The following is a 25,052-nucleotide window of genomic DNA, read 5'->3' on the forward strand; positions in this document are numbered from 1 at the left end:
ATCTTAAATCCAGACATTTAGGCTAGCTTCAACCTCACAGGGTTCCAGCTAAGCATGACGAGGCCGTTGGGCTCAACTGGTTAGTGCATGGACTTTCAGACATGCTGATGACGAATGTTTAGCTTTTACCAGGGGATGTTTTTGTATCTCTGTCTACATGGGCATTGTAGCTTGTTTCTCCCACTTCCGAAATATGTCTTGTGAAGCTCTTTGATTGCTCAGTCTAATTGCCTACAAGGTGGTTTGGAGAAGATTTTTAGACCCCATGGTGGAAATGTGACCACTCTTTTTAACAATATGAATCATTGTCCTTCAAACCTTCTTTTGCTCCCTGGAGCTCAGATTGTAAGAAAGGGGAAGGAGGTACTGCATTTTCACCACTATAAATGCCAGGATCTCCTGTTTACTAGACAGGCATTTTAACCAACTAAGCCAAAGCACCACAGCCAAGAGCTGTTCTTCTGTCTCTGTGTGCTTAAAAGCCATCCTGTTGGAGTGGCATTACATCTCAGATTTTGAGTACTACATTTACATCACCAGCAAAGCAGGCACTGCTGGGATTTGAACCCAGGATCTCCATTTTACTAGACAGGCACTTTAACCCACTAAGATATAGCACCACAGGTACAAAGCTCTGGTTTCTCTTTGAAGGTGTGTACAAGCATTACTCCAGCCATAAGATATATGCAAGTCAGAACATGTGCTTGACCATTTGATGAGTGCACACTCTGTACACAAAGACTTTTACAGATCTAAGCTAATCATCCTGCAGAGGCATGCATGTTTGCATCAAGCTAGTTTGAATTCTCGAGATATGATCAAGCACAAACCTAGATCTTATCCCTGGGCAAATAAGTCACAAGTTTAATCGAAAAGCTCTGAAGGGGTTTGAGCCCCCAAGAAGTCCAATAAGCTATCCATTGTGCCACAGAGCCTGAAACTGCTGTTGGCCTTGGTACGTCTTCTCAGCTTCATCCAAATTCATGGACAGCATCACACACACCCGTTCGTTAGACAGCTGTTATTCTTTGGCTAGCAAGCAACATGACTTGAGTGTGCAAACTTTTATTCTCATGACTCCAATGCCTACGACAAGGGAATTTGCTCTGCAGTATGGCTTAGAAGTGATACTGCTGGAGTGGTTTTTAAGCTCAGATTGTAAGAAAGGGAAAGGAGGTACTGCATTTTCACCACCAGAAAAGCCAGGATCTCCTGTTTCCTAGACAGACATTTTAACCAACTAATCCACAGCACCACAGCCAAGAGCTGTTCTTCTCTCTGTGATAGTGTGTGCTTAGAAGCCATCCTGTTGGAGTGGTGTTTCAGCTCAGATTGTAAGAAAGGGAAAGGAGGTACAGTACTGCATTTTCACCACCAGAAAAGCCAGGATCTCCTGTTTACTAGACAGGCACTTTAACCAACTAAGCCACAGTGCCACTGTTATCTCTGTCTAAGTGTGTGCAAGCTTTACTCCAGCCATATGAACATCTGCTTGACCATTTGAGTAGTGCACATTCTGTACAGAAAAACTTTTACAGATCTAAGATAATCATCCTGCAGAGGCATGCATGTTTGTGTCTGAACGCTTCTCCTCCCATCGGCTGCAAGCTTGTTTGAATTCTTGCGATATTATTAAGCATAAACCTAGATCTTATCTCAGTGCAAATAAGTCACAACTTAAAGCAAATGACTCTGATGGGATTCGAACCCACAAGAAGCCTAGAAGCCCAATGCGCTATCCATTGCGCCACAGAGCCTGAAACTGTCACGGGTCTTGGTACATCTTCTCAGCTTCATGCAAATTCATGGACGGTAAAATACAAACCGCAAGCGACATGAATTCTTGCAATATTATTACAGTTTTTTCGGAATGCTTAAGCACTAATCGTGATTCTTGTAGCACAATTTCTAAAACTATTAATACGTATAGCAAAACCACTCACTGAGTTTGCAAAACTAAAAACACAAACACTGCTTTGCACTCAGTTTGCAATTTTGTAACACACACTTTGCAAAACTGTAGGCACAATTCACTGCACAACACTCTTTTTGCAGAACTTTAAACACAACTCACTGCTTACACTCAATTACCAAATTTCCAACACACTCCTAGCAAAATTATACACATGTATGGTTATCATTAACACTATTTTGCCAACTGTCTGGCACACTTTCACCTGTGAAAACTGTTTTAGTTAATTAGTTCCTCTTTGCAATCAGCCTAAGCACTATAAATAAGCCACAGGTAAGCTGTCTGTGTGGAGTATGATGGAAGGAGCAGTAAGAGTGAGAAGAGTGAGAATCAGAGGAGGCCGAGGGAGAGGACGTGGAGATGAAGAAAGAGGAGGAAGAGGATGTGGAGGTGAAGAAGTAGGAGGAAGGGGAGGAGGAAGAGGACATGGAGGTGTAGAAGTAGGAGGAAGAGGACATGGAGTTGAAGAAGCGAGAGGGTTAGAGAAAGTTAGAGGAAGAGGACAAGGAGGAGAAAGAAGAGGACAAGGAGGGGAAAGAGGAAGGGTAAGAAGAGTAAGAAATGGAATAACTGATGACATCAGAGCTACAATAGTGGACCATGTCATCAACCATGGGATGACCCGGAGGGAAGTTGGCCAATGGGTTCAGCCTAATTTGAGCCGCTACACTGTGGCAAGCATCATTAGGACATTTCGAAATGAGAATCGGTAAGTACTTTGTGGCCCTGTCATACTCTAATGAGAAACACAACAGTACCATACATGCAAAAATACTGAAACTGTTACTTTACAGAATTGCTAGACATCCAGATGCTGGGGCAGAGGAAGAATGTTCACTCCAGAGCAAGAGACCCATATAGTGAACATGGTGATTGCCAATAATGCAATAAGACTGCGTGAAATACAGCAGCGCATAATTGATAATGACACCATCTTTCAAAATATACACAGTGTAAGCATTTCTGCACTAAGTCGTGTACTTGCACGCCACAGAATAAGAATGAAGCAAAGTTACAGAGTTCCTTTCGAGAGAAACACAGAACGTGTAAAGCAACCGCGATATGACTCTGTGCAGGGAAGCTATAGTGTCATTGGTTCTGAATTTGGAAGTGCATACTGTAGTGCTGTGCATGGGCCTGATGTGTTGCATTTGTTTTGTCTTGTCCAGAGAGTGATGGAACTAGAAGCAGATGCCATGGGACATACTTTTTGTAGATGAGGCCGGTTTTAACCTCAGTAAAACCAGGAGACGTGGCAGGAACATTATTGGACACCGTGCCATCATCGATGTCCCAGGACAACGTGGTGGTAACATAACCATGTGTGCAGCTATAAGCCAAAATGGTGTTGTTCACCATCATGCAACCATAGGCCCATACAAAACTGCTCACATTATTACATTCCTGGACACCTTACATGACATGCTCACTGTTCAGGGACTAGAGCATACCCGATATGTCATCATATGGGACAATGTTAGTTTCCATAGGGCTACTTTGGTCCGCAACTGATTTACAGACCACCCATTCTTCATGGCACTCAACCTCCCTCCATACTCTCCATTCTTAAATCCCATCGAGGAGTTCTTCTCTGCCTGGCGCTGGAAAGTGTACGACCGTCATCCTCATCAACAGGTAGCCTTTTACAGGCAGTGGAGGAGGCATGTGGAGATATTGATCAGGCATCATGTCAGGCCTGGATACGGCATTCAAGGAGATATTTTCCCTGGTGCCTTGGACTGGAGGATATCGCATGCGATGTGGACGAAATTTTGTGGCCGTACCCAGAAAGACGACATGATGTAGGCTGATTGCTGTTGTTTTTTTTTTTTGTTTTTTTTTGTGAAATTACTATTTTGTGTTCTGACTTTGTCTTGGTTTTGATGAGTGTGAATAAACACCAATTCTTGAAGTTTGGATCCTTGTATGTTTACATGACACTATGACAAAAGTATGACCTCAAATTGACATCTGTACACAGAGAAAGCAAAAGCCAGATGTGTTTTGTATTCATACCATTAGTGTGTAGTTGGCACATTGTGTGCTTAGTAGATGATGGCTTGTGTTTACTGTTTGATACAAAAACACAATTTTTATGAAGGTGTGAAGAGTTTATCTAGCTGTGTTCGCTTTTGCAAGAGAACTATGTTTTGATAATTGGGTTAAAGGTTTTCTTATTTGTGTGTAGAGTTTTGAAAAAATAGCCAATAGTTATAAAAAATGTGCTTAAGCAATCAGAAAAAACTGTAAGCACAAACCTACAGTAGGTCTTATCCCTGGGCAAGTAAGTCACAAGTTTAATCAAAATGCTCTGAAGGGGTTCGAACCCAGAACAAGCCAAGAAGTCCATTGTGCCACAGAGCCTGAAACTGTCACGAGTCTTGGTACATCTTCTCAGCTTCATCCAAATTCAGGGACGGTAAAACACACACCGAAAGCGACATGACTTGAGTGTGCAATCTTTTATTCTCATCGCTGCAATGCCCACGACCAGGGAATTTGCTCTGCAGTGTGGCTTAGAAGCCATCCTTTTGGAGTGTTGTTTCATCTCAGATTGTAAGAAAGGGAAAGGAGGTACAGCATTTACATCAACAGAAACACCAGGCCCTGCTGGGATTTGAAACCAGGATCTCCTGTTTACAAGACAGGTACTTTAACCAACTAAGCCACAGGTATAAAACTCTGCGTTCTATGTGAAGGTGTGTGCAAGATTTACTACAGCACTAGGATATGCGCAAATTAGAACATCTGCTTGACCATTTGATGACTGCACGCTCTGTACAGAAAGACTTTTAAAGATCTAAGATAATCATCCTGCAGAGGCATGCATGTTTATGCTTCTAATAATTCTAACGCTCCCAATGATATCGACGGCAAGATCGCTTGGATGAATGAGCACAAAGGTGGATCTTATCTGTGGGTCCAACTGTGTTTCTCACCATGGAATTTTCTTCAATCACAGCATGGGGTACGAAGCTAACCTATAAATCAGAAGTTAAATGAAACAACAGGATTGTTGGGCAAAGAAATGTCAAAAAAAAAAAAATCCAGACTAAGAAAGTGCATGACCATTAGCACATCAGGTCCGGGTTGAAGGGGTCAGTCCTGAAGGGATGGGTGAGTCAAAATCTTTGATGCTTTGCAATGAAGAAACACTTCAGCTAACCTGATAGCTGATTCCAACTTAAATGCTAAGGTTTTGAATGCTATGTATGCTTTGAATGCCTATGTATTTACGATCTGTAGGAACAGCTGAAAAAGCAATCAATGTGTCAATGTACATCAATGACATTATAGAATACAGTGAAATTACCATATAGTTCCAGGTGCAGTACTATTTTATCTTCTTGAACAGAAAACAGCACATATGTCTGCAGCACAATGGCTGAGATATCACACTATTTTACTCGAAATGCAAAATGTTAAAGTGAAACACTGTACTTTACTCAACCCTGCAACTCTTCTTTAACAGAAGTTGATGGAAAACAACACAATTGTGTAACAGTTGTAAAGTAAAATTCCAGGTCTGATTTGCAGGAGACACCATTGTAGAATCCAGACCTTGAGCTGTTTGTAAATGGCCTCCAGAACCTAGAAAACAGGCCGTAGCTGCGTAAGATATGCAGCAGTCACACAACATGAAATAAAGCTGAATCATTACCAAGACATCTCTCTGCAAAAGCATCCGAATTGGTGGCTCTAACAGCAGCATGTAAGTAGCACAAAGCAAAATTATCACCATTTATACTGACAGTAGATATGCGTTTGAAGTAGTGCATGGTTTTGGTACATTGTGAAAACACAGAGATTTCCTGACTTCTTTATGTAAAGAAATCATGTGCAATGGCCTGATTTCTAATCTCCTGGATGCAGTCCTATGAACAAAATCGATCACTATATGTGAATGTAAAGCACATACAGGGAAAATTGACTCAATTTCACAGAGTAATGCCAAAGCGTATGCAGCAGCAAAGGCAGCCGCAAAGAAATCCTCCATGTATAAAGAAACTGTGTATTTTGAATATATGAACTCCCACAGCTGACCTTGAAGATCTTCATGTTGCACAGCAGAAGAAAGAGCAGCATGGAGAAAAGCAGGATGTGTTGCAAGAAATTGGGTTTGGTACAGCCTCAATGAAAAACCATGCTTGCCAAATAAATTGTTTGCTAATATTTGACAAAAATCTATTACAGCAGAGTACTATACAGTATTACAAATTGACTTCATAACTGATGGAACCTGTTTGATTATCACCCTAGAATCCCAGGTATATTGGACCATTGGTATATTTCTCATGCTCGTCTGCCTGTTAACAAAAAAGAATGCAGAAAAGACTTCAGAAAGCAACAAGCACTCTTAAAATTTTTCTCAAAGAGATGTGTATGAAAACATTTACAGGCAGTTTGCTAACTATACTGCCAGAAGGACTACATATGAATGTACCTCTATTTGTGTATTTATATTTACATTTATGTCATTTGGCAGGCACTCTTATCCTTAGAGATGTACAAATTAAGATTTAAATACCCTGGTATTGTCATAGCTCCCTCATACTCACCCACGTGGCAAACATAGAGAGTATAGTTGGGGACTGTGGCATGACACTCTGTTATTACAGTGGACTCCCTATAGATCACTGACAATAATTCGGGTGAGTGCAGCATTAATCATACTGTGTTTATTTGGCCCTTGCATATTTAAATGCGTGCAAAACATAATAATGTCTAATCAAACAGGAGGTGAGCTGGCATTGTGCATCTAAGCCAATGATTGATTGTTTTCCCCTTGCATGTTTTCTTGTTTGAATCATGTCTATAAAATATTGATGTAATCAATGATTGCAGGCACTTCCTCTCTCATGCTACACAAGGAGCGTTGGATCCTGCTGCACAGCAGTACATAATAAATTGTGAACCTTCTTACTCTTTGCCCATGCCTACCAGTGTGCTATTTTCTCAAAACTTCCACAACAATCCAACATACTGTATATTAGCTGTTTGTGTACAAATCATTTTGACAATGACTTTGATCGGAAGCCATTATGATGTGTTAACATAAGGGTCCTTAATTCTGAAAAAAAAAAAAAAAAGATGTAGCAATTGTATCTACTGTATAGAGTATGGATAAATGGAGGAACCTGGGCTTGCCATGTTAAAAACATTTATCAGTGGGTGGCATATTAGTATTATCGCTAAGATGATTCATTCTGGAAGTAGATTTGGCATGTGTATAAAACCACCATATATCTACATTATATGTGATGAAAGAAAAGTTTTGTGCTCTGTTTTCTTTACTCCCATTAGTAGTTGTACCAAGTCATTCCGTTTTTATTGAAAGTCTAACTTTTCTCTAGCTACCAATGGCCGCTGCCGGACATCACCAGGTCTCACTGAAAGTGAACTAACGCTCTACAAAAAATGTATTAACCATTTTACACCACAACAACTCAAAATCACAAATCCAAGTAAACAGTGGAATGGCTTCTGAAGAAAAAGATCAATGATTGTAAAGGCCGTCAGAGTTCAGATCTTAACCCTACTAAAAACTTGTGGAATGACTTGAAGAAGGATGTGCATTAGAGGATTCCCTTGCTGTTTTATGTGCAGCATTTTTGCAAGAACAAGTGGAGTGTAATTGCCAATTTAAGATGTGTTTGTTAAAGTTGGTACATTATTCACATTGCTTTAGCAAAATATTAGTTATTTTGCGATTAGGGATTTGCACACTCTTGCAGTCTGTCTTTTCACTTGGTTACATTATTTTGCATCACAAAAGTGTTTTTAACAAGGGAGTGTATATCAAATGCATGTTTATGTAGAAGTATCATGTATTATACTGTGTTACATATGTATATATATGTATTATATATGTACATATGTATTATACTGTGTACATATTATGCTTTTTAAAAACACTAAAAGCTTAAAAATATATATTTTTATTGTAACAATGCACATAATTATATATAAAAATTAAGAAACTTTTGAAATAAAAAAAAATAGATCGTTAATTACATAAGAGCACTCAAAACTCTTCTTAAAGTCTTTAAGATTCTGAGAGAAGGTCTGATATGAAATCTCACTGTAGGTCTCTCATATCCCTCCATTCTCTTCCATCAGGCAGTCACAGTTGAAAGCATGGTTGACTCTTTTCTGACTGGAGTCCGCATCTCACTCGCCTTGTTTCTTCTTAGGCTTCAGAAAGGGTTGGTGAAGCACATCATACAGCCTTTTTGCCTAAATTAAGAAGATAACAACTGAACCCAGATTGTATTCCAAATAGTGTACATGCACAAAAAAGTTATTAGAAAGCTCAAGCTCAGTATGCTCTCACACAGTGGAACTAACCTTTTGTGGTCCGAGTCCTGGGCACAGCACCAGCTCCTCCTTTGATGCATTAATGATGCCCCCTAAAGACTACAGAGAGCATAATTTAAAAAAAAAAAAAAAAGGCCACAAGTTTCACACAGGATATGTGACCAGTCATAAAATTGGGGTCACTTAGAAATTGGTTATAAAAGAAAAGCACACTTTTTTCACTTAAAATAACCACTTATAATAAATACAGTCCATTGTAAAAATACAGTCAGTTGTTAAAGTTGTAATTAACTATCATTTCTGGGACCTGCTGATTTTTCATAGTATTTCTACATAGCTATGAAGAGAGCTGTTTTCAGGATAACTGATCATTTTTTAAATTATATCAACACTGTAAGGATTGTGCTGATTAAGGCTACCGGAGTCTACGACTACACTGATCCGGATTCATTTGGAAACAGTGTTTTCATCTAAAAATACTGTGCATCCTCAAAAAAAAAAAAAAAAAACCCTTCATCCACACTGAAACATCTGAAAACCCTTACGCTTCGACATATGTAATTTCCGCCTGCTGTCTATATACTCTCCGGCGCTTTGAAAGTCATGGAAATGTTGAGGAAAGGGACTAAAAAAGGGTTTTCATATGAACTGACAGTAAGGTGAAGTTGCTGCTGCGAGTAACACGGAAGTAAAAAGTAAGTGGTCAGATGACTGTGTCACATTACTACAGTTGCGTCATCAATTCCGAAAGCCTCCATTTTCACAGGCCACACTGCAACATGAAAACGCTGTTTTCAAATGTATCCACTTTGGAAAACGTTTTAAAAAAGCCTATCAGTGTGGATGGAAGAAAAAAAAAAGTATGCGGTTTCAATTGCATAAATGCATTAGTGTGGACATAGTCAGAGTATGTGGGGCTTCAGCATTTGTGCGTTTTCAACTAAAATGGCAAAAAACTTTTAAATCTTTTCACACTAATCTTCATCCATGAAAAGAAATACATTTCATGTGACAAATTACCACAAAGCATGTATTACTCTCTTTAAAGAACAGCACAAACTGGTTAAAAACAGGACAGGAAAAAAAGCTGGAGGCCTCCATGCAGAACTGAGCATCAGGGATCATTTGATGAATAAAATATAGATTTTCATAGAAAATGTTACATTTGCTGGGTAACGCCAAAATTTTGATTTGTAGTATGCATACATAAACAAAAACACTGCATTTCACAGTTAAATTATGTTAAATTATACAGTTAAATAGAGTGTAAGTATTATGTCAAGATAATATTTATGCGTTCACGGCATGTCCTTTTATAAGGTTTGAAAATGAAAACAGAGGTCTTACAGAGAATGTGGACAGCAGCGTGATAGCATCGGTTTTATTGATGGACTTCACAGTGGTCAGACAATCAGTAACCTGCAAAAACCAAAAACAAACCACAAGAGTTAACCAAGAACAGTGTGAGGGACAGAGTGAATGAGTGAGGGAGGGAGTTAATGGTGGGGCTGAGTGAGAAGGTGAGTGAGGGAGGGAGGGATGGAGAAGAGTGATGTTAATGCCCTCTGACCTTAGACAGGTAATCTTTCTCTACTTGCTCTTTCAGCAGATCGGCAGGCTTTTTCTCATAAGATTTATACGTCTCCAAGTAACGGCCAGCTTCCTCAGGGCTTAAGAAAACACACATACACATCGTGTTGTATTTTTTGTCATTGTGGTATAACATGTATAACAGCATTCCATAAGTGCTAATAAGTTGTTTTCTGACCTCCAAGCCAGGATAAGTGTGCAGTCAGCCATGATGCAGATCCGAGCAAGTTCCTTGAGTGCATGATGAGGATCTTTCTATTTGAACAGCAAGACAGAGTTAATAAAGCTCAAAACCACACAACACTGTTGTACATATGTTGTACAATTAAACAGAATAAACAAATAGAGAGAAAAAGAAAAAACAAAGACACGTGTATAAAACAGCTGTAGAAGGACAGAGACATACAGTGCCTTGCAAAAGTATTCTGCACCCTTGAACTTTGCGACCTTTTGCCACATTTCAGGCTTCAAACATAATGATATGAAACTGTAATTTTTTGTGTATAATCAACAACAAGTGGGACACAATCATGAAGTGGAATGAAATTGATTGGATATATCAAACTTTTTTAAAAAATCAAAAACTGAAAAATTGGGCGTGCAAAATTATTCGGCCCCTTTACTTTCAGTGCAGCAAACTCTCTCCAGAAGTTCAGTGAGGATCTCTGAATGATCCAATGTTGACCTAAATGACTAATGATGATAAATAGAATCCATCTGTGTGTAATCAAGTCTCCGTATAAATGCACCTGCACTGTGATAGTCTCAGAGGTCCGTTTAAAGTGTAGAGAGCATCATGAAGAACAAGGAACACACCAGGCAGGTCCGAGATACTGTTGTGGAGAAGTTTAAAGCCGGATTTGGATACAAAAAGATTTCCCAAGCTTTAAACATCCCAAGGAGCACTGTGCAAGTGATGATATTGAAATGGAAGGAGTATAAGACTACTGCAAATCTACCAAGACCTGGCCGTCCCTCTAAATTTTCAGCTCATACAAGGAGAAGAGAGATGCAGCCAAGAGGCCCATAATCACTCTGGATGAACTGCAGAGATCTACAGCTGAGGTGGGAGACTCTGTCCATAGGACAACAATCAGTTGTATACTGCACAAATCTGGCCTTTATGGATGAGTGGCAAGAAGAAAGCCATTTCTTAAAGATATCCATAAAAAGTGTCGTTTAAAGTTTGCCACAAGCCACCTGGGAGACACACCAAACATGTGAAAGAAGGTGCTCTGGTCAGATGAAACCAAAATTGAACTTTTTGGCAACAATGCAAAACGTTATGTTTGGTGTAAAAGCAACACAGCTCATCACCCTGAACACACAATCCCCACTGTCAAACATGGTGGTGGCAGCATCATGGTTTGGGCCTGCTTTTCTTCAGCAGGGACAGGGAAGATGGTTAAAATTGATGGGAAGATGGATGGAGCCAAATACAGGACCATTCTGGAAGAAAACCTGATGGAGTCTGCAAAAGACCTGAGACTGGGACGGAGATTTGTCTTCCAACAAGACAATGATCCAAAACATAAAGCAAATCTACAATGGAATGGTTCAAAAATAAACATATCCAGGTGTTACAATGGCCAAGTCAAAGTTCAGACCTAAACCCAATCGAGAATCTGTGGAAAGAACTGAAAACTGCTGTTCACAAATGCTCTCCATCCAACCTCACTGAGCTCGAGCTGTTCTGCAAGGAGAAATGGGCAAAAATTTCAGTCTCTCGATGTGCAAAACTGATAGAGACATACCCCAAGCGACTTACAGCTGTAATTGCAGCAAAAGGTGGCGCTACAAAGTATTAACTTAAGGGGGCCGAATAATTTTGCACGCCCAATTTTTCAGTTTTTGATTTTGTTAAAGTTTGAAATATCCAATAAATTTCGTTCCACTTCATGATTGTGTCCCACTTGTTGATTATTCACAAAAAATTACAGTTTCATATCATGTTTGAAGCCTGAAATGTGGCAAAAGGTCGCAAAGTTCAAGGGGGCTGAATACTTTCGCAAGGCACTGTATATGACTCCTAAATAATTTGTTATTTAATCAGGTCCTGGCTTTTACAAAAGATCTACAATGCTTCTGTGCCTCCTCTAAATTATTAACTAAGCAGAGAACACCACTTATTACAGCAAACCAAATTTAAATGAACAGATACAATATATTGTCAAATGTTTTAGGAAATCTGCCTTTGCATGCACATGAACTTTAATGACATCCCATCCTTAATATGAAAAGTTTAATATGGATTTTGCACACTCTTTGTGAAAAGACTTCCCAGAAGAATTTAAGCTGTTATTGCTACAAAGTTTCAGAGTGTGTTTATGCAAGTTTTTGACCATTCCTCTAGAAGAGCATTTGTGAGGTCAGGCACTGATATTGAACGAGAAGGCCTAACTTCCAGTCTCTGCACTAATTCCTCCCAAAGATGTCCTTTGGGGTTGCGGTCAGGTTCCCCTAAACCAAACTCGCTCATCCATGTCTTAATGGACCTTGCTTTGTGCACTGGTCTGCAGACAAGTTGGAACAGAAAGGGGCCATCCAGAAACTGTTTCCACAAATTTGGGGGCATGAATTGTATAAAATGTCTTGGCATCTGAATCATTAAACATTCTTTTCACTGGAACCAAAGGGCCAAACCTAAACAGTGAAAAACAACCCCACACCATAATCCCCACTCCCCCAAATTTTACACTTGGCACAATGTAGTTAGGCAAGTATCTTTCTCTTGGCAACCACCAAATCCAGACTAGTCCATTGGATTGCCAGACAGAGAAGCATGATTCATCACTGGATTCATGTCTTCGCTGCTCTACAGTAGTGTCAGCATGCTTTAACACCACTGCATCTGAAGCTTTGCAATGGGGATATAAGGCTTGGATGCATCAGCTTGGCCATGGAAACCTATTCCATGAAGCACTCTATGCAATGTTCTTAAGCTACTCTGAAGGTCCCACAAAGTTTGGAGGTCGCCTCAGCATGCTCGGACCCTGCTCTGTAATTTTACAATGCAAACCACTTTGTGGCTGAGTTGCTGTTGTTCCCAGTTGTTTTCAATTTCTTATAACACCATAAATGTTAAATGTACTTGCCCCTGCAATATATGCAAATTACAGACCCATCTCCAATTTGCCATTTGTATCTAAAATTCTTGAAAATGTTGTGTTTATACAATTTAGGAACTATCTGCAAATCAACTCCATCTCTGATATTTTTCAGTCTGGCTTTAAAACCCTTCATGGCACTGAGTCGGCTGATATTTTAATGACCACAGATGCTGGTGATACTATGGCCTTCATGCTTATAGATTTGAGCTCTGCTTTTGATTTTGTAGACCACAAGATTTTTTTATCTCGGCTTAAATATTTGATTGGTATCACTGGTACAGTATTGAAATACTTCCAATCTTTTTTTATCAAAGAAGATTTACAGTCAATTTAGGTGTCCATTCATCCTCGAGCGCTCTCTGTCACCTGTGGTGTACCCCAAGGATCGATCTTAGCACCGATATTATTTTCTCTGTACATGCTACCTCTGGGATCAATTATGCATAAGTTTGGGTTGATGCATCACTGCTATCTGGACGACACACAACTTTTTATACCTAACGTAAAGATAACTCGGCATACAAGAGATTGGAGGCTTGTCTGCATGAACTCAAATTATGGCTTACAAATAATTATTATACTCAATGATGACAAAACCCAAATCATTCAATTTGGGTCAAAAGAGCACCCAGATGCACCCTTATCTTACATTTAATGTTAAAGATCTAGTATTTCACCTAGATAATGGCCTTGAATTAGACAAACAAATCAACACCATAGTTAGTACCAGCTTTTATAATAATTACGGGTTAGCTAAAGTCAAAACTTTTTTAAGCAGGAAAAGTTCTGAAACAGTTATCCACACTTTTATCTCAACTCGACTACTGTAATTCTTTGTACTCTGGGTTACCTCTCTTTTCCATCTCTCGTCTTCAAATGGTTTAAAATGCATCAGCCCTTCTACTCACAAGTAACCTCAAATGAGACCATATTACACCAATCTTACATTCTTTGCACTGGCTGCCAGTCCGATAACGTATCGAATACAAGATTTTATTCGTTTACAAAGTTCTCAATAATTTAGCTCCCAAATATCTATCTGATTTGATTGTTATGTACAATCCTTCGAGATAACTTAGATCCCAAAATGGTCATCTTTTGCTGGTACCACGATCTCGTCTGCAACTCAGGGGAGACCGAGCAATCGCAGTAGCGGGCCCCAAGCTGGGGAATAGCTTACCAGTCAGAACTGCTTCTACGTTTGCTGAATTTAAATCCATAAAAAACACACCTCTTTTCCTGTGCTTTTAATTGTTGGTAATTTGTACGTGTTCTTTTATATTTATGTTCTTTTTTCCCCTTTTCTTTTAACTCTATGTACAGCAGGCCAGCTCAGGCTGATTTTAAATGTGCTATATAAATAAAGTTGAAATTAATTTAAAGTAGGGTCTCCGATTTTTGAAAGCCAATGTTAACATTTGAAATCACCAGAACAAACACGTCCCTAACCCAAATGGGTCCCACCCCGTATTGATAGCTCCGCCCACACACACGTGTAACCCAGGCAACTAATGGAAAGAAATGTGTCTTTATCGTAGCTGAAGGGAAGAACAATACGATTGCAGATAAACAAACAAGCAAAAATGACACACAAGCATAATCATGCAAAGGATGGCATATATTAGTTCTGTGTAACAAAGCAAAACCAAATTTTACTCACCTATCGAGAAGGAAAAAAGCGCCCCAGCGTCTTAAGTATAGTTGGCCGCATATTCACAGATTGGGGTTTTCCAAGTCAATAACTACTGAGCTAAACGCTGTTACTAGCAAAATGTGGTTGTAGCTGCCTCTCTACATTACTACAATAGAGAAGAGGTGTTATTTGTGTAGTAACAGCTTTTGGCTCAGGAGTTATTGACTCGGGAAACTCCAACCTGTGAATATATGGCCAACTTCCCGCTCCTTCAGTTCTCTCCAGCGCTGGAAAGCTGATCCTATATTAACACGGGTCCTACTTCTTGCCTTATCGTAAGCCTTTCTTCACTTTCTTTCTTTGTTTTTATCCGCCATGTCAATGTTAAAACCACTTTCTGCTAATATCACACATGTGCACTGAACACTCTCTCTGCCACATATTGACAAGACACGCCCCTTTCTGCTCATTGGCTACACATTTGTTTTGATTTTTGTTTACTATTCGGCCCGACTCAGTTTTCTGAAGCATTTCTCAAAAATCGGAGACCCTGCCTTTAATTGAATAGACATGCAAAAAACAAACAAACAAACAAAACAAAAACCTGTGTGTATTACTATCAGTTGTTATACAAGGGCAGTATTGATATTGTACCACACAAAAGTCTTACCACATCAACTTGCACGAGCAGTACTCGAAGTGTAAACGCTTGGCCCAGCTGCTTCAGTCGCTCATGGATGTAGTTTGGGTTGAGTGTATGGTAGCGCACACTAACACACAAGTGCACACACACACTGAAGATTAGTGCTGCAGTTTATCCAAATCGTCTTTAGAGCTATACTGTATAAACAAACATTTTTAGGTTTTAGCAATACAGTTAGTGCAACATGTTTGTGCTTGTAAGTGTAAGCTTTGCTCTTCTTATTATTCATAACACTATTCCATAATTCTGAATGTTCTTTGCAAAAGCGTGAAAGACGCATTGTGGTTTCACACATAGCTGGTGCTAGAACATTTCTTAACACACACACTACCTGAGAAAGAGCGCACACGTCGTTCGACCCAAGACATAGTCAGGCGCCACTTCTCCAAACTCCCACGGCACACTTCTGACAAACTTTAAAATAGGGTTTCCTCTCTGTATGTATAAGCGTATAATTATACAAACAATAAATATGAAGTAAAGCAGAACACCACATGAACTGTATTCCACAAGCACTCATTTTCTTGTAATTATATATTATTTTCTGTCATAAATGTTAGAAAAAAAATCAATTGTGAAACTAAGTATATAGGTTGCATCAGCTCTGAGATAACTGTGGAAATCATCCTAAAATCACAATCGGTGTGTGGAACCTGGTGATTCCAAAAATATTTAAATTAGCTTTATTTTTAAATAGTAAAACACCACTACTCAAAAATTATTTGTAGGCCAAAATGACGTTCACTTAAATACTGAATCCAAAAAAAAAAGAAAAAAAAAAACATTTTGTATGAATGATCCTGACAGCTGAAACGTTCCTGTACCTGTCTTGGGCTGACGATAATGCTGTTTCCTGACCCTATTGCTGGTGTAACAACAGTGCGTTCCTCCCCGCTTTGACCTTCCTTCATTTTTTGCCCTGGTGCCAGATCATCCTCCAGCCTACCTGGAGGTAGAGAGGTCTCTGATCCTGCTACATTTGGCACTGGACTCCTGCTCCCTTTTGTGCTAGTCTGAGCTTTCCCAGCATCAGTGGAAAGTTTTGTGATTGAACCACATTCAAGAGCACTGCCAGATCTCTGTCCTGCAGCTTTAAGCACATCCTGAAGAATGGCCTCTCCTGTTTCTGATTCAGGACCAGACTTCTCTTTATCTCTGTTTTTGCTCTGAACAACGAATTCGGCATAAGATAACGGCTGGCCTCCAGCTTGAGGTGCACTGTGGGTAGTCGATGTCTCATCATTGCCTCTTTTGGAAGAGGGCTTAAAAAGAGACCTGACCTATGGGGACAAATTAGATAAGTTACAGCATACTGCATTATGTTTTATACATAGACTCTTGTCTCCAAAGCAATGTACAGGTTAGACAGTATACAGATGAGCAGATGAGGTAAACAAAAACTACAAAATAATTTAAAAAAAAAAGAAGGATTTGAACAACAAATTACAAATAATCTGCAGAAAAAACAATAAGCCACCATTTTTCATACATAAACAAACTGATTCGCTTTCAAAAAGCGATAGTTATTTACAGATAACCTGTAAAAGATGAGTCAATATTCAGGAAAGATAAGTAGATTTCAGAGAAGAGGGGGCATTTTGTGCCCATCACAGAACCCACACAACAAGTAAGTCAGTAGCAGTTAACCTCAAAAACCATTTTCAGTCTCATTTGCAGTGCAACATGCTTGCAGTCTTCTGCAAACGGTGTTGTCTGAATGCTGTTGCTACATATTTGTAAATCTGTGTAACACTAAAACTTATCCAGGGTCAGCCGTTAGTTAGCTAGTTAGCTACTTAGCTAGTTAGCAAACAAGGGTAGTTAACAGGCTTATTCTGTATTTATAGATACGAATCTGTATATAAAACATACACCCTACTAACCGGACTTCTTTCTCTATTGAATGTAGAATCGTCCAGGTTAATTTTAAATTTCTTGTTTTCCATGCCCACCACCCCAGCGTTAGCTACAACAAACAATACCGGCTGTAAATCAAGCCCATGCGACGTACCGACTGCAGAAACACCGATGGCCACAAACTGCATTGTTTACATTAGTCCAACAGAGGGCGCCAGAGGACTTCACACAAATCCAGCTGTCTCCTCTAAATATTAGTAGGCAGAGTCACTTATTGCATCAACCAATCATATAACAGCTTGTCCCTGCCAATCACAATTTTGTATTGGCCAATCATGAGTGTCATGAGTTAGTAAGAAGGCGGGACAAAGTACTTTTGATAAATGAACTATATTAAACTGTTGTTTAGTGTTTTCTATTTGCAGTTGTGCCGGTCTGTAATATGGAAAACGTGATAAAAGACATTAATTTGTATTATAAATATAAAATAAAATTGAATTTATATAGAAGCTAATTATATTGCTTTTTGGGAATGTTACTGATGGTGAAAAATATTATGGACTATGGAAAAATGGGTACTTCTTTCTCCTAGATGCTGACATATGGCTTGTATTAAATAATAATCCTTTGAATAATACACTTACATTATCAGAATCAGGTTTATTGGCCAAGTGTGTTGACACACACAAGGAATTTGGTTCCAGCTGTTCCAAGTACAGACATAAATAACACTATACTGTACAAACTATAAAAGACAATGCAGACAATGAGATACAATATAGACAGAATGATTATTAAATATGATAAGTGTGGGAGTGCAAATAACAATATTGTGCAATATTATGCTTTTTGTACAATATATAGCAGCAGTAGTTTGTGTAATATATACAGATGGTTTGAAGACTGACAGTCCTGATAATGCAGTATGTATAGATATGAAGCAGTGAATATAATTATAGTGAGTTGTTGATCAGGGTGATTGCCAGGGTCTGGCAGTTTTAGTAAGCAAAGTTCTGTAGCACCTGCCAAGATCAGCTCACAGGCTTAATGCGTATATTTATCGACAAGTTTTTTTTATCCTATGATTTAACAAATTTGATCATGTATTACAAATGTCACTATTGTGCAAAAATGATAAATTCTATGAAAGAAACAGTCAGAGATCCTTATACTAAAACTGTGTTTGAGTGTATGACAGTAGAGCCCTTTAGAGATGTCATTCACATGATCAGCTGAGTGCAGCATGCTAACAGCCTGTTTCAAGCTTGCACTGGCTGAAGTAACGAGTGATGTCACTCAGACCATCAGCTGCCTGTCACCTCTGATCACTACGCATTAGATCACACAGTCCTTCTCCATCACTGATTTACACACACACACACACACACACACACACACACACACACACACACACACACACACACACACACACACACACACACGCACACATACACATGCACATGCACATGCACACACATGCACACACACTCACACACGCACACACGCACACATGCACATGCACATGCACACACATGCACACACACACACACACACACAAACACACACACACACACATTATGCGTTTCACTAATCCGAAAATCATTAAATTTATCATTTCCAACTCCTAAGTACAAGAAGCCACAGTAAACCTAGGAGTCCTCCTCGGGATCTCTGGATAGGTTCCTCAACTCGGAGTTCAGCAAGTGACATCAAATCAGAATGGCTATGTAAAGCATCAGCAGCAAAGTAGCAAATCTTATTTTTAAATTACTTATACTGTATATACAGGTATTTGCTATAGGTCAGTCAGCATCCTGACATATTCACTTATTAACCTATGCCAGTGACTATTCAGTTAACTGTTTTTTTTAGAGGAGATTGTTGCTAATAAAGACAAGCATCCATCCATCCATCCATCTTCTACCGCTTATCCGGGGCATGGACATATAAAAAATAATGTTATTCTCAACTCTGTCAAGTGCAGCAGACTTCTCAAATTGTTCTTTATGCTACATACACTAAACACTACTTAATATACAGTATGTACATCATACTTTTATGTTGAATTTTAAGGCTCTCTAATTAATGAGCTAGAGTTGACATAGCTGTAATTTACACACTGTAGGGGTCTGAGTGTGTCTGTATATGATGGGCAGGAGGATTCAGGACATCCCATTACTGGGTTATGTGGCCCTCAGACAGATGGTGCCAGTTTCATCCTGAAAACATGGTTTAGTCTGCCAAAACACACACACACACACACACACACACACACACACACACACACACACACACACACACACACACGCGCGCACAAATACACACACACCCCTTTGGCATTACCCCAAAACATGTCAGTTAATGTCAAATAATACACAACCCACTCACACCCATACACAAATATATTCGGCATCACTATATTTATGGTAGTTTCCTTTAAATATCTTAGGGGTTTTTTTTGGTTTACATCTAACCCTGATCTCTAACCTATCATCTTAATCAATTTTAATTTTGTTAACTGGAACTGACCTCATTATTTTTATTTGATATTCATATTGCATATAGGACAATGTGAACAGGTGTAATGTGAAAATGTGTTGCACTATATAACAGCACTAGTATGTAGTATTGCGTGAAAATAATATACCTTTACTGTGTCAGGGAAATAAACAGAATGAAAATTCCTAAATGCTAAAGAACAAATCCTGAATAAGAAAATGCAATTCCCATCCTTTCAAGAGTGAGTTTCAGAGGTAGGTTACATACAATATGCTAGAAGTATAATTTACTGACAATTATCTATTATATATTACAAGATTGTGTGAGAATAAGGACATTAATTAATATTACATTAATTACATTTTCTTTTCATGTTTGCCTTATCTACAATGCCATTGCTACCCTGTACACATTTAAAAAATTGATCCGTTGAAGAACGCATTCCCAGGAATGCAGAACACAAAACTTTCTACTTCAGTCTCTTTCTCATCCAGCATAAGGTGCATGATTGCATGATTTAAAAAATGAATGTTGTAGGATAGTAATTTTTATCCTGTTCAGGTCCTGGCAATAGACTATTTACTGTACTGTTAGCACTTATGTGGCTCTAGCTCATATTTCCTCTTTCTCACTTTTGGCACTTTGCCTAACTCTTAACTGCAGTAATGGTGTCCTCCAGGTCTGCTGGCTTCTCCCCTAGGTCTCCCTCTCCCCCTCCCCACCCTGTCTGCATGCTGGGCGGACTGTGTCGAGCTGTCAGCCCCTGGCTGCGGCCTGCTCCCGGATACTTGCAAAAGTGTGTGTGTGTGTGTGTGTGTGTGTGTGTGTGTGTGTGTGTGTGTGTGTGTGTGTGTGTGTGTGTGTGTGTGTGTGTGTGTGTGTATGTGCGTGTGGGTGTGTGTGCGTGCATGCAAGGGGCAGAGGTGTAACAGCTCAAGTCGTACAGGGTGTCTGTGTGCCCTGCCGTCGCCGTTCGAGAAAGAGGACAGATTGGCTTTCCAGCTGTCCGACTGAAGGCCCCGCAAGACCCCTTACTGAGGCTACCACATGCCTTGATATCATACACTCTTATACTCACACACACACAAACGCATGGACAGCACATACAGGAGTACACACAGCATGACACAGACAAACCTTGTCTTGACAAACAAAACCATCACCTTTAATACCACATATACAAAGTTAACGCACACACACATACACACATGCCAATTCACAACTTTAACATATTCATTTCAGTCACACACACATACTTGCCTGTGCCAAGTGTGCCAAACTGTGCTACGACCTTTCATATTACCCATGTGGCACCAAACAGACCGCAGTCAACCTGCTTTTAAAACACACACACACACACACACACACACACACACACACACACACACACACACACACACACACACACACACACACACACACACACACACACACATTGTCATTATAATAACATAATAATGTGATTAATAAAATAGTAATAACAACTGAAATTTACTTTATATATATTTTGCAAAACAAACAGAAACAAGTGTAGTAAATATACAATACATAAAAGTACACCTAACAGACATCTAGAAAACACATTTACAGTATCTCTTCAAAAAGTATTATTTTACATGTGCAAAATATACTTGAACAATGACTCTGATTCTGAGGGACCCCCCCCCCCACTCTCTCTCTTTCTCTCTCTTTCTCTCTCTCTCTTTTATGCACACAAAATAGTTCTCAATCTCTGTAAACTACTTTTATAATTGGGGTATAGTATAGATAGATTCTGGGTAGATTTTGTGATTATATAATATTATATAATAAGACAGCATAACCCATTCATTGTTAATAATTATTGTTAGGGAGTTGTTCAAATCTCAGTACTGATAAACTATTATGGTTTCCTTCAGCAAGACACTTAATCTACAGTTCAGTTGTGTCCTGCATCAAGCAGCCAAATGAACAAATGTATTGTATTATGTGTTATGTTAAATAAAATATTACACTACTTTTCTGATATTAAATGAAATGTTTACAGATGTCTGTTGTAAAAGATTTGGCAACCACTTTGCTTGTAAATTTCTGTAGAATTAGCATAAAATTAGTATGAAAATATTAAATTGGGAAATACTTTATGGTTCAGACAGAAAACAGAATCTTGATTATCACTTTACAGGACAACAATGATGCATCTGGTTATGAAGTGTACACCTATATACACAAGGACAGCAGACATAAAAGACGTAAGAGTTGAGAATGTCTCAAATGTAATCAGAAAGTGTAAAAGTAAAAATCTTCTTCTTCTTCTTCTTCTTCTTCTTCTTCTTCTTCTTCTTCTTCAATAAACAAACAAACAAACAAATAAATAAATAAATAAATAAACAAACAAATAAATAAATAAATAGTGGTTGATTATTAAAACTATTATTATTATGGTTAATATTATAACTATTATTATGTTGGTCTAAATAAATTAAAATAAATAAAATAAAATATTGTTGAAAGTGAGCCACTCATTCTCAACTACAAACTGAAACATGGTGCATTGCAAAATTGGATAAATGGATTTCAGTGTTTTTTCTTTGCTATATTAGATAAAATCAGAGGAGAATGTTATGTTTATAGTACCAACTCGCTTCATTAGCTAAATGAAGACAATTTGCACAGGCTTTCACACCTCCTTTACCCTGTGGACAACCCTTTGTTATGCAGTTAAATTCATATTGAATATATTTGCTGATCTAAACTGTATTTCACTACATGCTTATGTATTTCTTCTACGCTGTCACTAATATTGACAACCTGAAAAATTAAGACTGTTGCTAAATCAATGAGCAGCACATGAATTAGTGATCTGTGTCATTTCACCACTTGTTCATACATAGACACATAATTAACCATGTTTTCGCAATCAGGTTTCATCTACAGTCCCCTTCTCCCACTGCTGCACATTATAATTCCCAGTTTGGCCTTGTTAGCTACTTTATTCTACAATACCTCTCATAGCCTAGTCTCCTAACCTGGGATTGCGTATTCCCAACACTGCCTGTTAGCTACACTGTCACAGCATGGTCCCTCATTGGCCCCTGGTGACATACCTGTTTGTGTGTGTGTGTGTGTGTGTGTGTGTGTGTGTGTGTGTGTGTGTGTGTGTGTGTGTGTGTGTGTGTGTGTGTGTGTGTGTGTGTGTGTGTGTGTGTGTGTGTGTGTGTGTGTGTGTGTGTGTGTGAAGGTAGTGGTGCCTGGGAAGGGTTGGGAGGGCAAAAAGAAAATGTGTCAGGTAATCTTTTGGGGAAGATAAGATAAAGCCAGGCTGTGGTCTGTCTGTGGACAAGCTGTTCCCAAGTTGTGACAGTAAGCAGTGCATTATGATCACAATTAGGAAAAAGGCAGTCAGAGGGATGGTGCTAGAGGGACCATACCCTGTAAAGTACTCAAAATAGAAGAACTATGAAATAAAAAACAACTTATACATGTAGTATAGTAGATCAAATATAAAAACAGATCAGAAAGATTGAGTGTTAGATGTTGACTGTTTTTCAGGCGTTTTTGAGGCTAGACATCTCTCAGAGGTGTATTATTCCTATATATTTGTGAAGCCAATAGGATAATGTTATTAAGTGGCAATTACATTTGCAGGAAGAAACAAACAAGCTAAGAATATAAGGGTACTACAGACAGAGGAGACACGAGCCAGTAGAGTTCAGGTGCTATAATAACCAAGACACAATTAAAAATTGCGTTGCCTGTTCCTTTTGCAGAACCCAAGGGAGAGCGACAGAGACCTAGGAATAAAAAGTAGAGAGAGAGATGCCACCTATGGCTCATTAGAGATTTAAAAATGGGCATCAAAACACAGTAGGTAATAGTCTGGAAGGATTTAAGACTACAATGTAACAGTAGTTTAATAGACTTCATACATCTTTGTTCATCGCTTTCAACCATCAAACCAAAAACACCTTTTTAGCTCTAAAAGCAGTGATAAAACAACACTCCAAGATTGCAGTCCTCCTTCCCCGACGTACTTCCCCCTATGTGTGTTGCATTGTTTTGTGTTTGTAGGCCACTGAATGCACAAGCCTCCTCCTTTTTCAGGGGCCACTGGGGTAGCCGGGTCCTCCAACAGAGACCGCCAAACAAACAGCACAACAGTTTGAGCAGAAAGGGGTGTGAGTCGGAGAGCTGGTCGTGACAGCATGGTTTCCGCACACTACCGCCATTGTAGGCGCTCACATGCCGTATTGTGCCACACGACATCATCGCCTCACAGCAGCTGTTGCTGATGGAGGCGGCCGCCATAGTCAGCCGCAATGTATTGAATAATGTTTGGGCACGAGGCTCATGTATTTGTATGCTCACTTTGTATGTATGTGTGTGTGTGTGTGTGTGTTTGTGTGTGTGTGTGTGTGTGTGTGTGTGTGTGCGTGTGCGTGTGTGTGTGTGTGTGCATGCATGGAGGGAGCCTCTTTAAGACTGTCTGATTAAATGGTGCCATGTTCTGATTCAATCATACAACAATTCACTGATTATGTTGGTTTTGCTCAATTAATGTTAAATTCAACACATAATGGGCAACTACTTTATCCCATATGTCCCCCCTAGTGTCCTCTGACTTGCATTTGATACTTGTAAAGAAAAAAAAATTTAAGTCCCATGACTTATATATAGGCTAGTATGATTATACATTTTAAATATTCTGAGGGAAAAAATGAAATAATAAAGATAAGACATTATAAACATAATTTGTATTTCTTTAAAATACAAAACCACAAAGAAACTAGTCTACAACATTTTGAAAAATGACCCAATCTGATTTAATCATCCAATGTGACATTATTTACACTCATCTTTCATGTTAGACACTTTTAAGAAATTCTATTTAAAGTTTTTAAGAATTTGCAGAATTTCTCAAAAATTATAGTCAGTTTTGAATAATTATGAACAATTACCTGTATCTGTATTAGCTTTTAACTGTTAGTCTAATGTATCTATAATCTGAAATTAGACAATAAAGCACAGCTTATGAACTTGAATTCATTTATTTTTAATTAAAAATAATAGATGCAAAAGATGCAATAGTTTTTTCTAACATATTTTTCTTGTATTTGCCCACAAAAGAGTTTTTCCATTTTTTGAAGAGGCAGCTACATGTCACAGGTATCCTCCCTGCTTTCATCCTTCATCCCTCTATATTCTCCTCCTTCCTTTTATCAGCAGTGTTTAATTGCTTGTAAATGTCATGGCCACTGAATTGCCAATTGTCTTCTGCTAAATGAACCCATGTTGCACACCATTCCTCCTCCTCCTCCTCCTCTCTCTCTCTCTCTCTCTCTCTCTCTCTCTCTCTCTCTCTCTCTCTCTCTCTCTCTCTCTCTCTCTCTC

At 38.9% G+C, this 25,052-nt stretch overlaps 1 protein-coding gene across 1 annotated transcript; it reads right to left on the bottom strand.

The window, feature by feature from the left end:
• Positions 1 to 7,895: 7,895 nt before the first annotated feature.
• Positions 7,896 to 17,338, bottom strand: ercc1 (excision repair cross-complementation group 1). Its single transcript, XM_027141803.2, has 9 exons — positions 17,210 to 17,338; positions 16,151 to 16,606; positions 15,658 to 15,761; positions 15,294 to 15,393; positions 10,059 to 10,135; positions 9,861 to 9,960; positions 9,638 to 9,709; positions 8,321 to 8,389; positions 7,896 to 8,209 (listed from the first exon to the last, which is right to left on the bottom strand). Exons 1-9 carry the CDS (start codon positions 17,270 to 17,272, stop codon positions 8,144 to 8,146), a joined length of 1,107 nt encoding a protein of 368 aa, XP_026997604.1. The 5' UTR covers positions 17,273 to 17,338; the 3' UTR covers positions 7,896 to 8,143.
• Positions 17,339 to 25,052: the final 7,714 nt, after the last annotated feature.

This window comes from Tachysurus fulvidraco, chromosome 6 (genome assembly GCF_022655615.1).
Source record: "Tachysurus fulvidraco isolate hzauxx_2018 chromosome 6, HZAU_PFXX_2.0, whole genome shotgun sequence".
Lineage (NCBI taxonomy): Eukaryota > Metazoa > Chordata > Actinopteri > Siluriformes > Bagridae > Tachysurus > Tachysurus fulvidraco.